General features: G+C 43.0%; 1 protein-coding gene and 1 long non-coding RNA gene across 2 annotated transcripts in view; one reads left to right on the top strand and one right to left on the bottom strand.

Moving 5' to 3' along the window:
- Positions 1-7,562: 7,562 nt before the first annotated feature.
- LOC129151783 (uncharacterized) lies at positions 7,563-15,267 on the bottom strand. The gene is made up of 3 exons (XR_008558418.1): positions 15,010-15,267; positions 12,776-12,872; positions 7,563-8,587 (listed from the first exon to the last, which is right to left on the bottom strand). It is a non-coding gene; the product is annotated as an uncharacterized LOC129151783 (long non-coding RNA).
- Positions 15,268-15,345: 78 nt separating this feature from the next.
- Positions 15,346-24,435, top strand: part of GNA14 (G protein subunit alpha 14) — a 147,092-nt gene continuing 138,002 nt past the window's right edge. The window contains exon 1 of the mRNA XM_008142060.3: positions 15,346-15,968. Within this exon, the coding sequence (XP_008140282.2) occupies positions 15,845-15,968 (124 nt within the window). The 5' untranslated portion in view covers positions 15,346-15,844. The remainder of the gene's footprint in view (positions 15,969-24,435) is intronic.

Below are 24,435 nucleotides of genomic sequence, written 5' to 3'. Positions count from 1 at the left end.
TTTGTCTTTTTGTTGTTGGCTTGCAGTAGTTCTTTATATATTCTATATTAAACCCTTATCAGATATATGATTCACAAATATTTTCTCCCATTCCATAGGTTACCTTTTGTGCTTTCTTCATAATTTCCTTTGACACATAAAAGTTTTCAATTCTGGTGAAATCCAATTTATTTTTGTCTTTTGTTGCTCTTGCTTTTGGTGTTACATCTAAGAAATCATGGCATAATCCAAGGTCATAAAGAGGTACACCTGTGTTTTCTTCTAGGTGTTTTATAGTTTTAGCTCTGACATTTAAGTCTTTGATTCATTTTGATTTCATTTTTTTGTATATAGTGTGAAGTAAGGGTCGTTTTTACATTTCTAAATGGTTACCTTTTAAATGGTTATATATAAGTGCCTACGTAATATACTCACTTTTGCCTTTTGACTCAAAAGCCTAAAATATTTACTATCTGGCCCTTTACAAAAAAAGCTTGCTAACCTCTGTGGCCAGGTGCAGTCCTTGCAAATACAGTGCTTAGTAAATATTTAAAAATGGATTCATTAAACAAAATTTAACTCTTCTACTGAGTACAAAGCGCTTTCCAATATATTATGGGGTAGAGGAAGGGTTTCAAAGATGAGTGAGAACTCTTTAAATCCAAGCAGGAATGAATTATAACTGGCAGAGAAGAAGCCAAGTACTGGAGATTAAAAATTCTTCTGTGCAAATCTCAGTCCTAAATGGTGATGAAAGCTGACATGTAAGAACAATCTCAAATTGTTTTTAGAACAAGATGCAGAATCACTTGGAAAAATGTGTGCCATAATGTGTACATGCACACTCATGCACACAGATTTCCTCTTCTTTGGTAAAGTCTAGGCAGGCGTCCTCAAACTACAGCCCGCGGGCCACATGTGGGTGTTTTTGCCGTTTTGTTTTTTTACTTCAAAATAAGATATGTGCAGTGTGCATAGGAATTTGTTCATAGTTTTTTTAAACTATAGTCCGGCCCTCCAACGGTCTGAGGGACAGTGAACTGGCCCCCTGTTTAAAAAGTTTGAGGACCCCTGGACAGAGATGGCGAGCCACCAAAGGGGACTGGGATTACTGTCATATGCAAAGGAAAAAACATTTGCAACATAGGGTGAGGCTTTGGTCACCCTTTTTTGTTAATGGAAAATAGTCTTCACCCATTATTGACTGTGGATCCAAGAATTTCAATGAATAATGCTTTTACAACAGGAATCTGCCTCCCTTATGACGGCCCTCTGGAGGAGGTCGGGCTGTTAGTGTTCACAAGTGAGAAAGGAATACATTTCCCACTTCAGTCACTCTTAATGGACAAAATCATAAAGCCAAAAACAAAACAACACCCAAGAAAGTATCTGCCTACCTTCATATTTTTAAAAATATATTTTTATTGAATTCAGAGAAGAAGGGAGAGGGAGAGTTAGAAACATCAACGATGAGACAGAATTCCCTACTGGGGATTGAGCCCAAAACCCAGGTATGTACCCTTGACTGGAATCGAACCTGAAACCCTTCAGTCCGCAGGCCAACACTCTATCCACTGAGCCAAACCAGTGAGGGCTGCCTCCCTTCATATTTATACCTCTATGCCAGTGGTTCCCCCAAATATTCTGTCAAGAAATCCTTTGAACAGTATATGAGGTAAGGATTGAGTTTGACAATGAGTAACAGGAAACTCAGTGATTTAAACCAGAAGCTTTATTTTAATCACATGAAAGAAGTATGCAGGTAGGCAGTCTCGGCTCTTTGGAGCTCTTGCCACACAGCCATCATTAGTGTGTGGTTTGATGCCTCAGGGTCACAAGTAGTATCCCCACCTCTACCTTCATACTAGTATTCATGGACCAGGAAGAAAGAAGGGAAAGGGCCGCTTGTGTGTGCCAGGTGAATCTGTGCTCTTTCCTTAACCCTTCCCCTGGTGACTTCTATTTCCATCTTATTGGCCACAACTGTGTCACATGGCAACTTCTAACTTCAAGAGAGATTGAAAATGTAGCCTTTCAGCTAGATATAAAATTTCCCTGTTAGGAAAAAGAGGAAATGGATAATATGTCCCAAGAATGTCTGCCACAAATAACCCTTTGACTGGGAAAACCCAGTATGTCAGACACCCGCCCTCCAGTTAGCATTTTGAATGTTACTTCTCAAAGTTTAACATGCATATGAGTCACCTGGGAATGTTGTTTAAAATGCAGATTTTGATTCAATACATCTGAGGAGGGATCTGGATTTTTTTAATTTCTAAGGTTGGCCAACCACACTTTGAATAGTAAGGTCTTAAATTGCTGGATTGTTCTATTGATCAGAAAAGAAATGGATTGTTTTCTTGTTTTTGATTAGTTTTAATGTATCAATTTAAATTTTAAATCATATTCCCACTACATGTCTACTACTATATAATGAAATAATATGAGTAGACATGTAGTATTAGTAGACATGTATTATTAGTAGACATGTAGTATTAGTAGACCTGTAGAATACTACTGGTCTAAATTACCTGTAATATTCTTGACTATATTTTTAAATTGGAATCAAATAATGAAGAACCGTCAGATAAATTGAAAGTTCCCTGGCTGGGTGGCTGAGTTGGGTGGATGGAAATATTAACAGTTGGTCAATCTAGATGAAGAGTTTACAGATGTTCATTGTATCATGCTTTCAAATTTTCTGTATTTGTGAATTTTTTCCAAATAAAAAGTAGGAAAAGTTTAGTCATACTGGAGTTATATAGCACATAGAGCAAGGAATTGATTTTTTAAAAATGTCCTTTAGAAGTATTCTGAGAAATAGCCATATCCAAGGACGGGGATTACCCACTAGCATACTTATCAAGAACATTTTTGTAATAGAGAAAACATTCTCTATCCCTGGAAGTTCCCCTACTCAGTAATCCCAGAGCCTGGGGGACACATCTAAGCACTATGAAGTAAGTGTGCTGTAAGTGTATTGATAGATCTGTCTCCCTGACAGTACTAGAAGTTACATCAAAAAAGAGACAGAGCTCTGGCTGGTGGTTCAGTGGTTAGAGCATCGGCCGGTGCACAAAAGGGTCGCAGTTTGATTCCCAGTCAAGGGCACCTAACCTGCAGTCGGGGTGTGTGCAGGAGGCAACAGATCAATGTATCTCTCTGATCTCTCTCTCTCTCTTTCCCTCCCCCCTCCTTTCTCCCTTCCTTCCACTCTGGTGAGGATTTTTTTAAAAAAGAGAACAGAGTCTTATGGAGGAGGACCACTTTGTAAGTTATATAAATGTCTAACCACTAAACTGTACACCAGAAACTAACATAATATTGAGTGTCAACTTTAATTTAAAAATATTTAAGTTTAAAAACATAAATTAAGCCAAGCAAATAAGAAAAATATAATTTCAAATTTATAGAAACAAATAAATTAGAAATATAATTTTTAATTAATGAGTGGACTGTATATGACACAATACATTTTATTACAACTGAATTATACCCTAAAAGACAGAATCAGAGAGAGAGAGAGAGAGAGAGAGAGAGAGAGAGACTTAACTCAATAAATATATGAAAAAAATGAAAGAAGACATGGATTGACTGACAGCCTATCCTATCTCAGGGCAGTTTGCAAGATAGCCTTGAAGCCAAATTCAGGATCTGAAATGAGAGACAACCCTAGACTTGGTTGCATGCCACTGGGGAAGAGCCTGTGCCTGCTGGTCCCATTCCTCCTATGCACGGTGGAGTCAATAAACCTGTCCAACAGGTTTGCTCTGGCACCAGTTCCTTTCAAGGCACTTACCGACCTCAGGGTCCAAGGTCGTGCACGGCACACACAATGAGTAAGGCCCCACAGAAAACGAAGACGTCTGAGCAGAAACAGAATCCACGCAGACTGAAGAGAAGTCTTTTAGTTTGATTATGTCATTTACCAGGATTCCTTTGCTCTCTAAATCCTACGGTGCATGTGCTAGCTGGACTGAGAAGTTTTATTAACATTCATTTCTTCAGGTTAAACTACATAATCTTGTTACAGGTACAGATACTGGTTCAAGAGAAGTTTAACAGATAAAGATGCTTCCACGTATTTAGAAAATTGTTGTAAACTTGCTGCACCTGCACCCAAAAAGTTTACTAACACATGCATTTAAAGAAAAAACAAAAACAAACTACCTAGTCATAGATCCTTACATAGTAACCAAAGGCACCATCAAGAAAGAAAGTTAGTTACACCAAAGCACACCCCCATGTCAGCTCTAAAAAGCCCTTTTTGCTCATTTGTATTGTCTACTTCCTTGTCCTCTTTCAGCTTATTTTTGTGACACAGTAGAAAGAATCTGATGGCCATTTACCATTAGTCTTTCTAACAGAAGGTAATGAAGTAGGTGTTGAAATATTAGGACACTGTAAAATAATCATGAATGGAAACCAAGGTATTAAATTTTTACCACCCACCGACACCTCCCCCTTCATGGTCAGGTACATAGGCCATGATTCTTCTGGTTGCAACTGATAGAATCACCATCTTTATTGGCTTCAACAAACAAGAACACTTACTGGGTCAAGTAACTACAAATCTGGATTCAAGAGTTTAGCTCATAGGAGGAGGATTCTCTTTCTCTCCATCTGTTGGCTGGCATTCTGTCTATGTTTGTGTTATACTCAGGTGGAGAGGTTTTTTATCTTTGCAAAGGTGACCACCAGTGGCCCCAGGTTATTTCATACTTTCAAACTAATTATCCTTGATAAAGGGGAACACAGTCTTTCAGATGCCTCAGGGAAGTTTCAGGAAGGAGTCAGTTTAACATCCCCTGAACCAATCACTGTGGTATAAAGATGTGTGTTCTTATTGGCTAGGCTTGGGTCATGTGCACACCTTCAAACCAATCTATTGGTTAAGGAGATGGAGTGCTCTGATAGACCAGACCTGGATCATGTGCTCATCCATGGAGGCAGAAGCAATATGGGACTGGATTTGCATAGAATGGTGAATGATTATCTCTCAAAGGGATGCCCAGCAAACATACCAGGTATCTGTCATTCAGAATATCGCCTTCTACTTTTTCCTGGACTAAAAGCATGCTACAAACAATGGTGAATCAGTGTTCAGTGCAGCCTTGAAGTTGTGAGTAGACATCCCTAGTTTCAGGCAAGGAGCAAAAGGTTATATATATATATATATATATATATACATATATATATATATATATATATCCATATATATATATACATATATATATATGTATATATATATATATATATATATATATATATATATATAATCTCTTCTAATAGTCAACAATAATCCAGTGAGGTAGGTGTTATTCATTCATTAATTTCACAAATACTTATTAAGCAACGCATGGCTTGCTTATGACATTGCTTTAGCACCTGCTAGCCAGCAGAGCTTAAAACTAAGACCATCCCTAAACTTCTCTGTCCTAAGAGCCAATAAATTCCAAATCACAAATATCATATTGCTGACTTTTCCAAGACTTAACCTTATTGTTGAGAATGAGATCTGAACAGAGTTGGGTGGTACAATTTTAAGATGATGTGGCTTTCCCCATATAGGCCCTAGGGATACAATGGTGAATAAGATGGTCAGAATCCTCCCTCTCCTGGCGCTTCCCTTCTTTTCCTGGTGGGAGAGGATGATAAATAAAGAAGGATGGAAACAGCAAATCAAATAATGATGAGGGCTACAATGAAAATACAAGAGTGTGACGATGTCAAGTGGATGAGACAAGTAGGAGTGGCTACTCTAGGCCCAGTGGTGAGGAAAGCCTGCATTTAGTAAGTCACATTTAAGTTGAGACCATCATGACAAATGGAAATCATACATTTCAAGATCCGGAGAGAGCATGATTCAGGCAGCAGAGCCGATAGGGAAAGGCCTGAGTTATGTAGGGGAAAAAAGGTACAATTTTGTGTTTTTGTTTTTTAGTTTAAGTGCATTTAATTTGAGATAATCTACATAACATGTCTTTTTCTTTAAAGTAATGCCTCCTCTCCAAATCAATCAAGGTGAAAATAAATGAAGAGCTCAAGATGACATCAGTCTCATTTGTCTAAGACCCGATGTGTGTGAATGAACAGCAGCCATTAACGTTTTTCCATTTCTGAACCATCAATAAATAAAATTACACATGGAGTTACATATATGTGTGACTGGAGTATATTTGAAGGAGAGGGAGAATGTTAGGATATGAAGTTAGAGAAATAGGCAATGGCCTATAATGTAGGGCCTCATGGTCTAGAACGAGGACATTTAATTTTATTCTCTGACAGGAATCTATTGGTGGATTTTAATCAGAGCAAGCATGTCAAACTCAAAGGCTCACATGGGCTAAATAAACAAGGTCTAAGTTTATGTGGGCCACAAAAAAAACAAAAGCTTCCATTTTCATAAAAACGTAGGTTTATTTCTATAGAGACATGCTGAATACAAAGGGCTGAATAAATGAGTAATCATAAATATAGAACATTTTAATAAAAAATAATATTTTTTCTTGAACATTAACTTACCAGACACTGAATAACTGCACAAATTAATAAGTGTAATGCAAACAAACTTATTTTTCTTGTTCTCTGAAAGCGAAGTATTTCCTGTTGCACACACCAAACAAGTCAGTCCAAGACTAATGATGTGGCAATTGGCTGCTAAAATATTTGCTGCTAGTATTAGTGGAGAGAAATGGTGCCCCTGCGCCTAAGGCATGTAAGGGAAATGAATGTAACACAATTATAGTAATCAGTCATTAGCTAATATTGTAGTTCATTATTAATAACTAGAGTCCGGTGCACGAAATTCATGCATGGGGGGCAGGGTCCCTCAGCCCGGTCTGCACCCTCTCACAATCCAGGACCACTGGCTCCTAACCACTCACCTGCCTGCCTGCCTGATCGCCCCTAACCATTCTGCCTGCCTGCCTGATCGCCCCTAACCATTCTGCCTTCCTGCCTGATCACCCCTAACTGCTAGCCTGGCTGTCTGATCACCCCTAACTGCCTTTGACTCAGCCCCGACACCGCGGCTTCATCAGGAAGGACATCCGGAAGGTCGTTCGGCTGTCTGGTCTAATTAGCATATTACAGTTTTATTATTATAGATTATCTATAACAGGATATTGTAAAATTAAGTTACAAAATTTTTATTAAAATGTTTCTTACATACCATTATATTGACTGGGCCACAAAAATATTCATTTGGGCCATATGCTTGATCTAGAGGATGATGAGATCTGTTTTTGGGATTTTTAAAGCTCATTCTGTCTGTGGTGAGTGGATTTTGAGGATCAAGAGTAAAAGCTATTGTTTTAGTCCAGTTGAGAGGTGTTGTTGACTTGGTCAGGAGTGGTGGCAGCAAAAATAGAAATGAATATGGCTGCATGCAGTGGTTCCAAAACAAATTGAAGATGTGGCTTACAGCCTAATCCATAATTGCTAAGATTACATGTGGGAGGTGGAGCAAAGAGGCAATCAATTAGGTGGTGCTGAAATAGAAAAGATAGCAGGAAGATAAATTTAGGAAAACAAATTCAGAGGTGTTTTTTTATTCTTCTTCTTCTTTATTTTTTGCCGGGGGGAGGGGGAGACTGTTAAATTGAGATGCCTATTAGATATCCAAGCCAATATGTCAAGAAGACAGTTGAAGTTAGGGTTAAGTTTATACTCTGAAGTTCAGGGTAGAAGTCCTTGGTAAATGATGTTATAGTTCCTATGAAAGAATAAATATCTAAATACAACTAAGAAGAGTTTGATAACATTGCCAGGTGGTGTCCCACCAATATAAAAATATTCCATAGAGCCCCTGTAATCAAATCAAGATGGTATTGACATAGGAATAAATAGCTCAGTGGGACAGTATAGACTCAAAGAAATTGATTTCAGTCAATATGAGACTATAATAGATGACAAAGATTGAACTTTAATTCATTGGGAAAAGGATGGAATGTTCAATAAATGAATGATGTCGGTACAACTGGCTATCCATCTGGAAGAAAATAAAATTAGTCTCCTATCTTAGACATTTTATAAAAATAAACACCAGATGGATTAAATATTCAAATGTTAAAAACAAAATAATAAAAGTGCTTGCAAGAAAATCTAAGATACTGCATGTACAATCTACAAATGAGGAGACCATCCTACAAGGACTGGAACTCTGGAAGCTGTGCGAGAAATTAAAGATATTTGGATATGTAAAAATAAAATCTTTTCTATGGCAAAAGATTCCATTAAAAATTATAAAGGACAAAAAATGTATCTGGAAATTTGCAATTCAAATGACAAAGTCAATATGTCATATTGAAGAGCTCTTACAGATTGTCAAGAAAAAGACAAATGACCTAATTTTTAAAAATGAGCAAAGGATATAAATAGACACTTCACAGGGTGGCAATGCAAATGCTCACATGCATGAAGAAATGTACAAATTCGTAGACTGTCAGGAAAACACAAAGTAAAGCAACACTTTAACATTGTTTGTATCCCTTCAGGCTGCCAAAAATTAAAGAGTGATATTCATCGCTGGTAGGGACATGGATTTTCATATTTTTGGCGGAATTGTGAATTGTTGTAGTCTTTTTGAACAGGAATCTGGCCACATCTGTTAAAATAAAAAATGTATATATCCTTCAATTAGTCAGTCTTTTTTCCCTGGGAATCCATCCCACAGAAATAAAGGCACTAGTGCATGTAAATTCAGATACACAGATGGTATGACAGCTTTGTTTTAGTGGTCAAAAATTGGATATAAAAATGAGTGCCCCTCAAAGGAGAAAAGTTGAATACAATATGGTCCTTTTACATCATGAAATAGTGTATATGAATGTATGAAAGACTGAATCTGAAGTAAGTGGTTTACTTAGATTCCCATACGGTATTGTTGGAGAAGAAAGGAAAATATAGAGTTCATGTACTATAGTCTCATTTTTAAACTGATGATGACACACTCCTTCCATGTATGTTTATATATGTTTATGAGCTTTTTCTGCTTATGTATCATTATAAGAGCATAACAATAGAGAAGGAAACATACTAGGTTGTTAACATTGGTTCATTCAGGAGGAGAGTGATATGAGTGGAGAGGGGGACTTATGTTAAAAAGGAAAGAAAACAGACAAAAATCTCCAACTTCATATCACAAAGATATTTACTCCTTAGGTTCTTGAGATACCTAATTCCCATGAAAATTCAGATTTAAAAACAAACAATAGCTATTCCTGCCCACTCACAGTCCCTCTGTTTGAAGGCAGGACTCATTGTCTGTACGGTCACGTGTCTCCTAATGACTGGGGTACATTCTGAGAAATACGTCATTAGGCAGTTTTGTCATGTGAACATCACATAGTGCACGCCCACAAGCCCTGATGGTCTAGCCTGGGCCATATGGTACCGCCTATTGCTCCCAGGCTACAAACCTGTACCTGCACAGCATGTTACTGCACTGAAAATTGTAGGCAATTGTAATAAAGTGATAAGTATTTATGTGTCTAAAGATACAGTAAAAACACGGTATAAAAGATAAAATATGGCACATCTGTATAGGGCACTTACCATGAATGGGGACTGCAGGACTGGAAGTTGCTCTGGGTGAGTTAGTGAGTGAGTGGTGAGTGAATGTAAGGTCTGGGACAGTGGTCGGCAAACTGCAGCTCGCGAGCCACATGCGGCTCTTTGGCCCCTTGAGTGTGGCTCTTCCACAAAATACCACGGCCTGGGCGAGTCTGTTTTGAAGAAGTGGCGTTAGAAGAAGTTTAAGTTTAAAAAATTTGGCTCTCAAAAGAAATTCCAATCGTTGTACTGTTGATATTTGGCTCTGGTGACTAATGAGTTTGCCGACCACTGGCCTAGGACATTACTGTACACGACTGTAGGCTTGATACACACTGTCCCACAAGCCCTCACCCTCTTTTTTTTTCTGACAGGCTGAGAAATAGAACATCGGTGCTGCTCCATGAACAGGGGTATGGGCTGGACTGATAGGAAATATCAAGGAGAAACTGGCTAGGTAAGGCACAGATCACCATAGCAGTGACTGTCAGGAAGGAGTGAAAGGTAGCTTGAGGACCAATGGAAATAAGAAATCAAGCCTGGCTGGTGCTGCTCAGTGGTTGAGCATCAACCTAGGAACCAAGAGATCTCGGTTTGATTCCCAGTCAGGGCACATGCCTGGGCTGCGGGCTCGATCCCCAGAAGGGGGCATACAGGACACAGCCAATTGAGGATGTTTCTCTCTCATCAATGTTTCTATCTCTCTATCCCTTTCCCTTCTCTCTCTCAAAATTAATAAAAACATATTTTTAAAAGGGAAATAAGAAGTCAAGATGGAGAGATAAAGAATCATAAAGGATTGTCATGGCAATGTGGTTTTGGCTATTGGAGCAGTGGTCAGATTAAGGAATTTTGTGGTATTCATTTAAAAAAAAAGGTGTGTTTTAACATGAAGAGGGTATAGAACTGAGGACTCAATATTTTGACTTTGGAAATATGTTTTTGGTTCCAATAACCCTATCTGGCACAAAGTGTTCTCTCTGGCATTGAATTGATGGAATAAATAAAACTTATCTATGTTTTATATCATTCCAACCTGAAAATGTGTCCAAAGAACAGAGACAGGCTGGCTCCACACTATCACAGAAAGCTTATACTCAAGTGGCAGTGGCACTTGATACTTGTTGAGGGAGCTCCTGTGGACCTGTGTCCTTGTACAGGATCTTAGACCTCAACAGAGAGTCTGCAGCAGTGCCCTGTGAAGACCATCAAACTATGGCGCTGGGGGGACAGGCTCCTCTGTGGCTGACTGATTGGGATGTAATCTGTGCACTCAAAATGGAGGTACTCTGAGTGAGAGGGAATCTATTGCGAAGCCCCACAGATATTGGGCTCACCAGAGAGAAAAAAAAAAATCCTTCTGATCCACAGATTCTTCCATTTCTTACAGGAGATTCAGCTCTGCTATAATCTTATGGAACTGCCATCATGTATGAGGTCTGCCATTGGCCTAAATGTTGTGTGGTGCATGACTGTAATTCTAGTCTTTTCAGTAGAAGTTATATAATAAACAGTTTCTGGTCTTCAAGCAGAGAATATTTTGGAACAACATGATAACATGTTGATTGGCTTAGAATAATAGATGTTGAGTACATCAGTCCACCAGATAGAATTATTACCCATTCATCTAAACATCCATCACTACTCTGTCAATTCATTCAAAGTCCACAATGGGCAGACAATAGACAGATATCTCACCCAGCAGGGCGCGGCTCAATGGTAGAGCGTGGACCTCTGAACCAGGAGATCACAGTTCCATTCCTCATCAGGGCACATGCCAGGGTTGTGGGCTCTTCTCTTATTATTAATGTTTCTATCTATCTCTCCCTCTCCCTTTCTCTCTGAAATCAATAAAAATATATTTAAAAAAAATAGATATCTCTAACTTACCATGCTCATCCAAAACTAGAGATGATTGGGTGGGGAATGGCTGGGAGCGGTAAGAGGGGAGAAGAACTAAAATATTATAGAGAGCAGACTGGGCTCAGAAAATTGAATGAAAAATTAGGAACCTGTTGGTCTCAGAAAAAAATGTATTAGAAAATTGAGAATCATTTAGTCCAGCCTGCCTGGGGTAAGGACAAGCAAACCTCCAATGGTGACTGATCTGCCTAACATTTTATATCTATGTATACAATGGAAGCAAAAGTTTCATGAAACAATAATACCTGCAGCATATTTTGATATATTCTATTTATATTTTGTGTTTTTCATATATATATATATATATGTATATATATATATATATATATATATGTAGATTGCCACAACCCAGGAATGGGTCACAACTGCAGTTTGAAAAACACTGCCACAGAGCAGCATCGGTGCATTAGTATTAGTGCTATTTCAACTTCGTAAATTTCAAGGTCATATGTTTACTTTATGTTACTTGTTAAAGTTCTAAGGTGGTACATTTGTCCAAGAGAACAGCATCTTCCCAGTCCTCTACTTGCACATTTCCTCACAGTTCTGAATAGAAACAGGGCAGTCACTTCCTCTCTGGGGGCAAATTGGGGACCCAAGTCTTCCCTAAATCATACATTGATTTGTTACAACAATAGACTTGTTGGTTTTTCACTGTTTTCCATCACAAGAACTTCCTTTTCTGAGTTTCTTTCTCTTGCCTCTGGCTAATTCTTCTTGTTTTCAATTTTATTCAGTCAACTAAATTTTATTAATTTAGAAATACCAGGATGAACAAGAAAAACTCTCCACCTGTGAGAAACTAATGGATCAGGGGGGGAACCAACAAGTGAAATAGAGCGAGATATTAAAGAGAGGGACACAAAGTGCTCAGGCAGCAGAGAGAGATGGGTCTAACGGAGCGGCTCTTCAGAACAGAGGTGTTTGGGAAAGAAAGTACCTAACTAGTTTTGCCTGGGGTGAGATGACACTCCCTGGGAGAGGGGACAGCATGTGCTAAGACATGGAGGTGGCGAGAACATGTAGGTACATTTTTCTGGAGTTACAGCAGAGTGACAGGAAATGAGGCTCAGCTGAAGGGCCCGCTGTGCACATTTGTGGACTGTGGAGTCACCCGGTGACTCTGAGCCCTCACTGTCCGCTCTTTGGGAGGAAGAAATAAGTGGTGGGTTCAGATTTCAGGGTCTCAGTCTTACTTCTTTCTACTAGACTACAGTCTACCTAAAGTCTGCAAGGTCTTACTATATAAATCCCCAGTGCCTGGTACAGGGCTTGGCATGGATTCAAAGGACATTCAGAGGAATTTCAATGAGCTCACCTTCACGGCCCAGGACTTGGCGGTTATCTGAAACACATGTCCAGGCTGCGCTCTGTTCTTTGAGAATGACATGGAACTGCAGAACTTTGGGAATAACCTAGGAAAACAAACATTCTCTTTCACTAAAATCTCTTTTCAAAACTAGCCCTTCCTGGTAAGATGTTACAAATGAATTAATAACTTAAAATTATTCTCATCCTGCTCCCAGATCCTGAAGATAACATGAATAAAAAAATAGTAATATAAAAATAATTGACTTGTGATATCCTAGTTTTATAGTTCTCACTAGCTACAATGTTTAATAAAAAACAGGTTTATGATTATCTTTAATACTACCATGTAAGTGTGAAAATCATAAAAGAATTGAATGGTACATTTGGGAGATCCCATTGAGCTTAATCTGGTTCATCCCTCTTGTTTTACAGTTGAGGAAAGTGGGGCCTAGAAGACTTTAATAGAGCTGCCCCAAATAATTTTATATCAGGGAATTAAAACCAACCAAAGAGCTATGACTCAGAGCAACTTACCTTGTGAGTATACGTCCCTTTAGTTTCTTAAAAATGCCTGTGTGTGTTCCCAGGGTAAAATTTGTATCGTATTGTTTATATTTTTATATCTTGCCATTTTCACTAAATATATTTTGAGTGCCCCCCTCCCCCGCCAAATCTGTTATTTTCCAATTTGTCACTCACATATTCACATAGTCACTATATGATATCTCATTGGATGGATATACCATAATTTATGTGACCTATTCCTTGTTGTTGGACATTTAGGTTGTTTTGCATTAGTGTTGTTGTTATTAGAAATAAAACCTTTGCACCTAAATCATGATTTCTATCTGATTATTTCTTAAGGGGAGAAATACCAGTTTGGTCAAAAGGGAGGGACACATTTAAGACTTGTATGGTCCAGGAAAGTTTCACAGATTAACCATAAATAATACTTTGTATCTTTTCTGAAATCTTAGCAACTTTAGACCAGTTATTCCAAGTAACGTGGAGTTCAAATTTGCCCTAATTTTAATAATTAAAAAATACAAATAATTATGATGCAACTATTAGTTTAAGGAGTTAGATCTTATCTCAAATTGTAAATGAATCTGTAAGGGCTAAGGGAGATATGTGTGACTAAATGGCCAAGGATTAAATGGGAGATGTTGAGGAGTGTTCCTGTAGGGGTCAGTCTAAAGTCATGCATTTAAGCACGCACATTCATTTTCAATGCCTGATTTGTCTACGTTCTCTAAATTGCAAAATAAATAAGATCTTCAGCCAGATAGCATCATAATGCCAAGTTCTTTATATAATGACACATACCATTCTCTCCGCTCAGTATGCTCCATTTGAATGGATTAAATGTATGCGACTCATATGAAAGGCACTGCTGCTTGCTCTTAATAGAGGAAGCATTAGCTCATTACCTAATGCCATGAAGTGGTTTCAATGGCATATACTGACTTGAAGAACAGAAGGAAAAATAACAAAACAAACAAACAAACGAACAACAACATTCAGTGCTGTGGACTGCAGGAACCTCTCCCGTTCCCTTTGCTTTTTTCTGCTTTTCCCGTGAACCTATTTGCGCTCTGCCTCAAAATCAACCCTGAAGACAAAATCAGATGCTGTAACCTGCATCTTATAGTGCCATTTGAGTACAAAGAGGTGCTTTTCAATCTTTTGTTTTGTTTTGTTTTGTTTTTTTTAATCAATGCAGCTCAAACTTGCTCCCAACGTTCCAGGAGCCAGGCCAATGTGGCTGTGCGGACACACCTTTGCTAGGTGCTGTCAGGCTTCAGGGCTGGGGCAGGGAACGCGCCAGGTGTCGCTGGAAACCTCTCCATAGCAGGAGTCTTTTCATTATAAAATGCAAAGCAGCAGCCGTTTTCCATTACCCCCATCCCCAGCGCTCCTCGTCCGGGGGCATAGGAAGGGGCTGGGAGGATATTTACTCTTGGGTTTCTCTTATTTAACTGAGCTCGGTGGCAGCTGCTTCTCTGAGTGCAATGCCAGCCGGCTCAGGGCTAGCCGCACCTGGAAGGCAAGCGGCAGCGCTGCCCAGGGGCTCTGACCAAGCCCGAGCTGGACTTGGGGCGCGGGGAAGCTGAAGGAGGCGGTTTAGGAAACCAGGGTGTGTGGTGGTCCCGGCACGCTGTACCGCGCGGCAGCGCTTGGCTTCCCTCCACTCCCGCAGCTGGGGAGAGTTGAGGCCGGGAGTGGGTGAAACTCGCTCACCTGTCGGAGCCCGGATTTGGGCCGGGAGCGGGGTCTGGCCGCCAGAGAGCGCGGGTCACAGCAACCTCGCCAGGCGGCTCTCCCCACGCCCAGACGCCACAGCCAGGGGGGCAGGTGTGGGGGCTGCTCCCGAAGACTCTGCACCACCCCCCCTCCCCCAGCTCCGCACCCCAGCTCCCTGCTCTCCTCCGGTTCACCCACAGGCGCCACCAGCGTGGTTGCCCCAAGGCTTGGTGTGCAGAGACCAGGGTTGCAGGTTCAAGACGCTCCGCCTCCTCCTGGCACTTTGAGCCATAAGTGCCGGCAGGGACCTTTCCACTCGGTCCTAGTCTTCGGACCCTGCTGAGGTTTGCGGGACTCTCTAGGCCAGGGACAGCCAGGACCTTTGCCTCTGACCAACGCCGTGCCTGCAGCCTGCCTGGGGAACTCCCAGCCCCGGGAGAGTCCGCTTTCCCGGGCACCGACGCCCCAACTTTTTACGTGCGGTCTGCGCCCTCTGACTGGGCGCCGGGCTCCCGTGCCAAGGGGCGCGCATCTTCCGGAGGTCGGCATCGCTCCCAGCGGAGCGCAGCTCTCCCTCTTCTCCCCGAGCGAGGGCGGGCTGCGTGAGCCCGGGTCCCCGGTGCACTTGGCCGGTCCCCGTGCTGCGGCGGACTCACCCCACCTCGGAGCCCGCCCGCCCGCGAGGAGGGATCGAACCCCGGAGGCCCAGGTCTGTTCCCCCGAAACTCCAGTCGGCCCCCTCCTGCCTTTGCTCTCGGGTCGGCCCAGGGAGCGGCCGCGCGCAGGACCCGGGCGCTCGGGCCTCTTGGCCGGTGGCTGCGCGGCGCGCACCATGGCCGGCTGCTGCTGCCTGTCGGCGGAGGAGAAGGAGTCGCAGCGCATCAGCGCAGAGATCGAGCGGCAGCTTCGCCGGGACAAGAAGGACGCGCGCCGCGAGCTCAAGCTGCTGCTGCTGGGTGAGTGACACCTTCCCGGCCGGGCCCCGGCCCCGCGGAGTGCGGCGCGGCTTCCTCCAATCCCAGGGGCTTCCAATTGTCTTAGACGCCGGCCCTTTGCACCTCCAACCCCGGGACTTTCGACTACTCCCAAACAGGGTTGAGACGAACACTCGACCTGTGGGTGCCTTTCCCCAACGGTTCTGGCTTGCCTCTGTCCCTAAAGCCTCGACCTCCCCACCCCTCCGCCTCCCGTGGAGGATCCTGCAGACACCCATCTTGGATGTGCAGGTCGGGTCGGTGGTGGGGAGCTGGCTGATCCACAACTTGGGTTCAGCTCCAGCTCTGGCCCCTGCGCTCTCAGTTCTAAATAAGGACCCGTGGACTGAGCGGTTACCAAGTGGGGGACTGAGCGGAGTTCTTAGGGGCATCACCGCCAAGTGATGCGTGCAGATACCCCCATTTAGAGAATTGCAATGAAGGCTCAGAAAGCGGGCAGATTGACTTGACCAAGAAAAGGCAAAGCAGATACCAGCCAGTGGTGACGCCCAGGTCCTGGCCACTCACCCCCACTGGTCCCCCCTCCCACCACTGTGCCCCCCTCCACCACTGTGAACCCCCTCCAGTTGCCACTGGTGGCTCTCTCTGGGAGGCCTCTCCGTTTGCAGCCCACCCAAAACTCCCTTGCCCAGTTGACTCAGGGCGGTGGTTCCTAGGAATCTGACTTTGTGGCCCCAAGTGCTTCTGGTTCTTCATCTGTTTTTCTTTTCTTTTTTTTTTTTTTTTTGGGGGGGGGGGGGGTTGTGTCTCCCTGCTTTAGGTAGGACACATTTCCAAAAACAGAATAAACGTTTAAGGTTTGCCCAATTTATGCCCTAGGACAAGGACCCTATCTTTCTGATTTTCTAGAACTCTGTTCAACCCATTTGCTTTTTGAGGAATATTTACCCTTTCTTTCTTTCAGACCAGTATTTCAGCTGCCAAATCTCTCTAGGGCAGCTGCAAGTATTTCAGCTTTTTTTATTTCATACATTCCATACAGAAATTCTCTTTATACCAGTGTGTGTTTGGGTGTGAGTGCGCGCACCTGCGTGAGCCAGCATGTGTTTGATATAAGGAGTCTCCCTCCCAGAAAGCCTTAAGGAAAGAAAAGTCGACTTAGACTAAAATAGAGAAGGCTTTAGTCAGTGTGCTTTGGACCTGGGCAAGGAAACCCCTTACTCTTACTGCCCAGGATTAGAGAGCAGGGTCTGACCTTCCCCAGGCTGTGCCCCTCCCCACTGACCTGGGCAAGGAAACCCCTTACTCTTACTGCCCAGGATTAGAGAGCAGGGTCTGACCTTCCCCAGGCTGTGCCCCTCCCCACTGACCTTCAAGCCCCAGACACTGATGGAATTCCCTGCCCAAAGTCCCCAAGCTTGCTTTCGGGGCCTTTTCAAGAAGAGAGAGGGCAGACTCCATCTCTGAGGAGTGCCCAAAGGGCAGCTGTGCTGTGTGGGGTTGTGGAATGGATTGCAAATGTGTGCTGAGTCCCCCCCACTCCGGGGCGAGACAGAGCCTGGGTGGGGAAGGGAAGGCATCTGTTCATTGGCCAGCGCTGCTCTTTCCAGTCTCCAGTCTGGCCTAAAACTCTGAGGGCCCCGAGAATTCTAAACTGTACCTGGACTCCAGGTGGTTATAAAGCTAGATTTGTCAAGGGTGGAGGATTATGTGACAGTTTGCTAGCTTGATTAGCACTTTAAAGTAGTCATTATGAGGGCCTTCATTTGTACTCTTGCCCCAGGCCCCACGGATGATAGAGGCGGGCACACAAGGACAGGCTGAACCCTCTTTCATTTTGATGCATTTTGCTTTGTGTCAGTATGTGAAGTACGGGGTCTGGAATTGACCGGGAGCTTGGCGAATGCTGGCTCTCTGTGAAAAATGAAGCGGTCAGCTGTGTTGTACTGTATTGGCTGTAAGCCTATTTGTTTGAAGGAAAATGCTTGCGTTCACACTCAAACTTAGGGGAGGGATGTTTGCAATAAATTGTTTGCCCTGGAAGTCAAATTTAATCCTGGTGACTAGAATCCTTCTTCATCTCGCTGGCCCCAACCCTGTTCCTGTCCCCTTGAGGCAGGACTGCCTGACCTCCCAGAACCCCCCATTTTTACCAGGCCCAGCTGTGACTACCTCCTTGAGTCAGTGCCAACCACTCAGAAGCAACTAGAAATAGTTTCCAGACCACGTGGAGCTGTCCAGGACCCCCAAAGGATAGACTTCAAAACCTCTGATTTCCTTCAGTCTTTAAGGGAATAGGGCACACGCCCATTTTTTTCTCAAAACAAAGGAGGAATCAATGACTCAGAAAACACGGGAAGCAGGGAAGGCTCTATGCTGTTTTGTCTGAAGTCAGGCAGTTTGAGTGCAAAGTTCATTCACCTGAGTGTGTGTAGTGTGTGGATTAGATGATCTACTGCTCAGACGCCTCAGGTGGAAGCTCCACTTTGCAAACAGGAGTTTAGGATCCTGCGTGGAGCATGGACTCAACTGAAATTCCACCACCTCTTCCACAAGGACCTATGCTTTTGCAACAACAGGATCTGAGGATGTTTCTGAAGTACATCTGATGGTTCAGTCCAAATCCTGTTTGTGCTTAATGAAAGTGTGGGTCAGTCCGTAGGAAAGATAAAAGCTGTTTTCTGGTTAGGGCTAGTAATTGCAAGATGCCAGTGTGATGCTCTCTCAGAGGAAGGAGGTCAGAAATAAAGAAGATGCTGGACTTTAGTAGAAAGAAAATCCTTATCAGTCCCTCAGATTGAAAGGAGGACAAAAAGGAGTTCGGATAAGAACCCTGATAGTACTCTTCAGTGTAAGGAGAAAGTATCAGGAGGACAAAAGCAATGAAATGAGGAGAAATGTGATCTTTATTGATTTTAATGAGGCTTGGTGAAGTGTTGTTAATCAGGTTGAGACTTAATTTTGGATGTAGACCTCATGTTGGAAATGTCTAGAAGGAACGTTCACTGGGGAATTGAAATTGAACTTATGTTGGAACTAGAGGCCCAGTGCACGAAATTCATACACTCAGGGAGGTGAGAAGGGGGTCCCTCAGCCTGGCCTTCATCCTCTCGCAGTCTGGGAGCCCTCAGGTGATGTCCAACTGATGGCTTAGGCCTGCTCCCTGCCATCAGTCGGACATCCTTAGTGCTGCTGGCGGAGGAGGGAGAGGCTCCCGCCACAGCCGCTGCACCCGGCTTCTGGCTGAGCGGTGCTCCTCCTGTGGGAGCGCACTGACCACTAGGGGACAGCTCCTTCATTGAGCATCTGCCTCCTGGTGGTCAGTGTGAGTCATAGCGACCAGTCATTCCGCCATTCGGTCGATGTGCCTATTAGCCTTTTATTATATAGGATAGGAGTTAGAAATGGAGGTTCTTAAGCCAGGCTGCTTATGTTCAAACCCTGGCTCTCCCCTTTCTTAGCTGTGGACTGACTTTTCTCGGCTTTGTCTGGCAATGAACGCTTGGTAACGTTCATTCAAAGAACGCTCCCTCTTCTTTCTGCCTTTAAACGAATACACCACCTTTCAGATAATGGACTTTTACCCTTTGTACCTTTTCAAATAAGGTGCATTGAGGTATGATTTACAACAATAAAAGTCACCAATTTTCAGTGTGCAATTTGATGTTTTGACAAATATGAACAGCTGTGTGAATGTTAGTACAATAATGATATAAAACATTTCCATCATCCTTAAAACTTCCCCGTTCCCCTTTGTAGCAATTTCCTGCTATCATTGCTCCATTTTCAAGCTCTTTGAGGCACCAGGGTGGTGTTACTTTCCATTTTAGTTGACCAGTTGTAGGTAATTTAGCAGTTAGTCTTAATAGTCCTGGTTGTACTTTGACAGAAATGTCTTGCTTTGAGTCTCCCTCATTGTTTTGTTGTTTTGTTTGTTTTTTTGAGCCATAAGCTCATTATAAATATCAAGTCTCTCTTTGTCCTTGCACCAGAGTTGAAAGTCTGAGTCCCAGGAAGTTTTATTGCATTGGTTACAACAGAATCCCATTTTAGAGCTGACCTGTTTCTGGGCTGGAAGTCTATTAGAGGGAATGGTGAGATAGTATGGGTTTCTCAGTAGAAGGTGACAGAATTTTCTGTCTCTGTGAAGAGGAAAGGGAAGGAAATGGTAAGTGTGCCCACGTTCCTTCCTCTTGGTTTAGTTTAATCCAGAACGCTTTCCCAAAGTGCCAGGCACGGTGCTCCAAGCTGAGGATCATTTCCAAGTTGAGTGGGAGTTGTCTTTTCACAACTGTTATGAGGAAGGTGGTCATAAAAGACCACAAGGAGTAAAAGAGGGAGGGAGGGTTCCTCTGAGTAGGGCCTTGGAAGATGGGAAGGGGAGGATGCTGATGCCAGCCACATGGGGGGCTTGTGTAGGACACACAGACTTCTCCCTGCCTCCCAAGAGAAGCTTTTGAGGACAGTCAGTGGTGTTCTCAGGATCTGGGGTAATGTGAAGGACCTCTTGGGGGCAGATTTCATTTGGTTTTGGTGTTTTATCTTCACCATTTATGTGAATATGTTCACTACAAAATAAATATTAATGCAAAAATGCTTAATTTTTGTGTGCCATAATATGCTTCCGAAAGGGGAGACCATGAAACTTCATCTGTCGCTTATGTCCATCCTGGGTGCAATAAACCAACCTCACCAGATAGCCTCTTCCACCCAGGACGCGGCCGTCCCCGGATCCTCTCACGAGACAGATGCAAGTCCTCCCTCTTCTTTCTGCCTTTAAACGAATATACCACCTTTCAGATAATGGACTTTTACCCTTTGTACCTTTTCAAATAAGGTGCATTGAGGTATGATTTACAACAATAAAAGTCACCAATTTTCAGTGTGCAATTTGATGTTTTGACAAATATGAACAGCTGTGTGAATGTTAGTACAATAATGATATAAAACATTTCCATCATCCTCAAGACTTCCCCGTGCCCCTTTGTAATCAATTTCCTCTCCTCAAATCATGAAAACATTTTTTAAAATTTGAAAACAATAAGGACAAGAATAGTACAAAAAACCCACAGATGTGCTTTTTCCCAATTGACCTATTACTGAAACTTTCTTTCTCATTTGTGTGTTCCCTTCAATTTTTCTGAAATGTTTGAGGGTAAATGATATGTGTCAGTCATGTATATGTATATGCATATGCATATGCATATGTACATATTCCCCCAAAATGTATATTCACTTTAACAGTTGATAGCTCAGTTTTGAAAAGGAAGTACATTTTAATAAGCACTGCCTTTATAGTTACTCAAAGTGTGTGTACACATTTTTTGAGGACACCCTATATATATTTAGTTTCTTCTAATCTGGAACATTTCCACAGTCTCTCATTGCTTTTGTGACTTTACATTTTTGAGGAGTTCAGTCCCCTCTTCCTTTTTTTTTTTCTTCAGTTAAACCCTTTCTCCTTTTAATCCCTCTCTCCCTTTAATAGAAAATTCCCCATTTGGGGTTTGTCTGATGATTTTCTTACAATTAGAGATTCCAACTATAAGCTCTGGGCTTGAACTCTGGGTAAGTGATGTGTGTCCTTCCCGGGGGTCACCTCTAGGGACACTCCATGTCTATCTGTCCCTCGGTGATATTAAGTTTGATCACCTGCTTGTTTTCTCCACTAACAATTTTGTGGGGAGATATTTTCTAAGACCTTGCAAATATTCTGCTCCTCTAGATTTTGTATTGATATGATTCCTGATCCAATCTGTAACTTGATGGCTACAAAATGATGATTTCCCAACTTAAGCACTATCTCCATCTTTATCAGTTGGCCCTGTAGCAACCTTCCCTTTGCTCCTATTTATTTATTTATTACTCATACAAACCCATGAATCCCTAGGTTGTTGTTTTTAACAATGGTTTTTACTTTGTTACTGTATTTAATCATTTTGGTCCTCAAATTATACCCTATTTGCACAATGAGATCCCCTTCAAGCTGGTTCCTATGTCATTGTGACATGCCCCCAGCATTTCTTTGAGCATTTTTTTACTTTCAGAAATAACTCTAGTCTCATCTTATACTGCCCTTCCTAGTCATGGGATTAGCTATTTCTCTACAGCAAGCATGTCAAACTCGTGGCCCATGAGCCACATGCCTCGTTTATTTGGTCTGTGTTAGCCTTTGAGTTTGACATGCTTGCTCTACAGGGCCTTGGTTCTTTTGGTAGAGAAGTGCAGCTTTTCTTTTTCTTTTTTTTAATATATTGTATTGATTTTTTACAGAGAGGAAGGGAGAGGGATAGAGAGTTAGAAACATCGATGAGAGAGAAACATTGATCAGCTGTTTCCTGCATACCCCCTACTGGGGATGTGCCCGCAACCAAGGTACATGCCCTTGACTGGAATGGAACCTGGGACCCTTCAGTCCACAGGCCGAGGCTCTATCCACTGAGCCAAACTGGTCAGGACTGCAGCTTTTCTTTTAAGATGTTTAAGCCACTTTAAACAAAGATATCAAGTCCACTAATTCAAGTCAATCACCAGTATCTAAAGAGCAATGTAAAAAAATGTCTCAACCCTCAAGATGTTCCTTTTCTTTTTTTAAAGTTGCCTTCAAGTCTAGATCACCTTTTGCTTTCTCTTTTCCTATGATACCTGAATCACAGGGGGAAAAGCTTTCCTTGTAAGAACTCCCCTGTGTGGGGTTGCAGGGAAGGAGAGAGGGAAGTAGATTGAGAAGGCAGAGCGTGTGTGTGTGTGTGTGTGTGTGTGTGTGTGAGTGAGAGAGAGAGAGAGAGAAAGAGAGAGAGAGAGAGAGGTTTTTAGTGAGTCAGTGTCAAAAAGCTATTATGTTACTAAAGACGGAGTTTGAAATTCAGACCAAAAGAGGACCTTGTTGGAAGGATTCTCACCAGGGATCTCATGAAATTAATGGAACTGAGTAATAAAGACAGGGAAAGAGCAAATGCGAGGGCAGTTTGGGGCACAGCCATCAACTTGAGGGCCCTCTGGGCCTCCCTCTCTTCTGTGAGAGCCCAAGGCCAGCTGTGAATCAGGGTGAACTCCTGGATCAGTCACTTCTGGCCAAGGGTCATCCATCACAGACATGGCCTGGGGCGGGCTCCCTGAGAGTCCAGCAGCCTGCTGCAATCACTGTCCAAGGCGTGGAAGTGCATCAGTGGAAATCTAAGAGCCCTAAAGGCAGACGTCCCTGCAGGAGCCTCTGCGGGAGCTCTAACTTCCGTTAGGAGCAGTTGGCTCTCTGCTGATGAGGAAATTAATGGGCTATCCTGTTGGCCAGGGTTCTTGGTTGCAGACCATTTAAGCAGAAGAATAATTTATTGGAGGGGAAGCAGGAAGCACACAGAATCGATGGGAATTGCAGAGCAGGCTCAGCCAAAGGGCAGGATCCGAGGGAGTCTTGACACTGGAATCAGACAGACCGCCGGCACGCCGCCAGTGACTGCCACCCCGGTGGTCACAGATGCTCGCCTCCACAGCAGCGCTGCAGATCCTCTGTGACCATCTCCTGCAGCCTTGGGTCACTTTTCGACATCTCAGGCCTTCTGACTATGCCCAGCTGGCAGGAAGCAGGGGAGAGGCAGCATGGCATAGTGATGAGAACGTGTTCTCTGGGTTTAAAATCTAGGCAAGGAGTAGTTCCCATTGTGCTGCCAACCCCCTACCAGTTCAGGGTGGCCGACAGAATTAGCTTGCAGTTCCCAGAAGGAAGGTCAACAGCATGAAGTCTTCGCTGGTGCCCCCTCTCAGAGATCAGGGACCTAGTGTGTGGCCATAACAGGATCATGAAGGGAGCAGTGTATTAAGGCTCTGGAGACGTGAGTTTCTTTTTTTGGTGTGTGTGTGGCGGGGGGGGGGGGGGGGGGGGGGGGAGGGAGGGAGCCTCTGAGTACTGGATATATGACAATAGGGAAGAATTTTCTTTGAGCCCCAGGGTCCTTACTTTTAAAATGGGAGGTTGGCCCTGGCTGGTTTGGCTCAGTGGATGGAGCATCGGCCTTCAGACCAAAGGGTCCCGGGTTCGATTCCAGTCAAGGGCACATGCCCGGGTTGTGGGCTCGATCCTCAGTGTGGGGCGTGCAAAAGGCAGCCGATCAATGATTCTCTGTCGTCATTGATATTTTTCTCTCTCTCTCCTCTTCTTTCCTCTCTGAAATCAATAAAAATATCTTTTAAAAAATAAATAAATAAAATGAGAGGTTGGGTTAGGGCAGTGGTCGGCAAACTCATTAGTCAACAGAGCCAGATATCAACAGTACAACGATTGAAATTTCTTTGGAGAGCCAAAATTTTTAAACTTCTTCTAACACCACTTCTTCAAAATAGACTCGCCCAGGCCGTGGTAATTTGTGGAAGAGCCACACTCAAGGGGCCAAAGAGCCGCCTGTGGCTCGCGAGCCGTGGTTTGCCGACCACCGGGTTAGGTGGCTTCTGAGGTCTTCCCCATTCTGTCTTCAGAGGTTTTATTGCACTGATT

The sequence above is a fragment of the Eptesicus fuscus genome, chromosome 15 (genome assembly GCF_027574615.1).
Source record: "Eptesicus fuscus isolate TK198812 chromosome 15, DD_ASM_mEF_20220401, whole genome shotgun sequence".
Taxonomy (NCBI): domain Eukaryota; kingdom Metazoa; phylum Chordata; class Mammalia; order Chiroptera; family Vespertilionidae; genus Eptesicus; species Eptesicus fuscus.
Note: the sequence above shows the minus strand (reverse complement) of the source record. Positions and strands in the feature narration are given on the sequence as shown.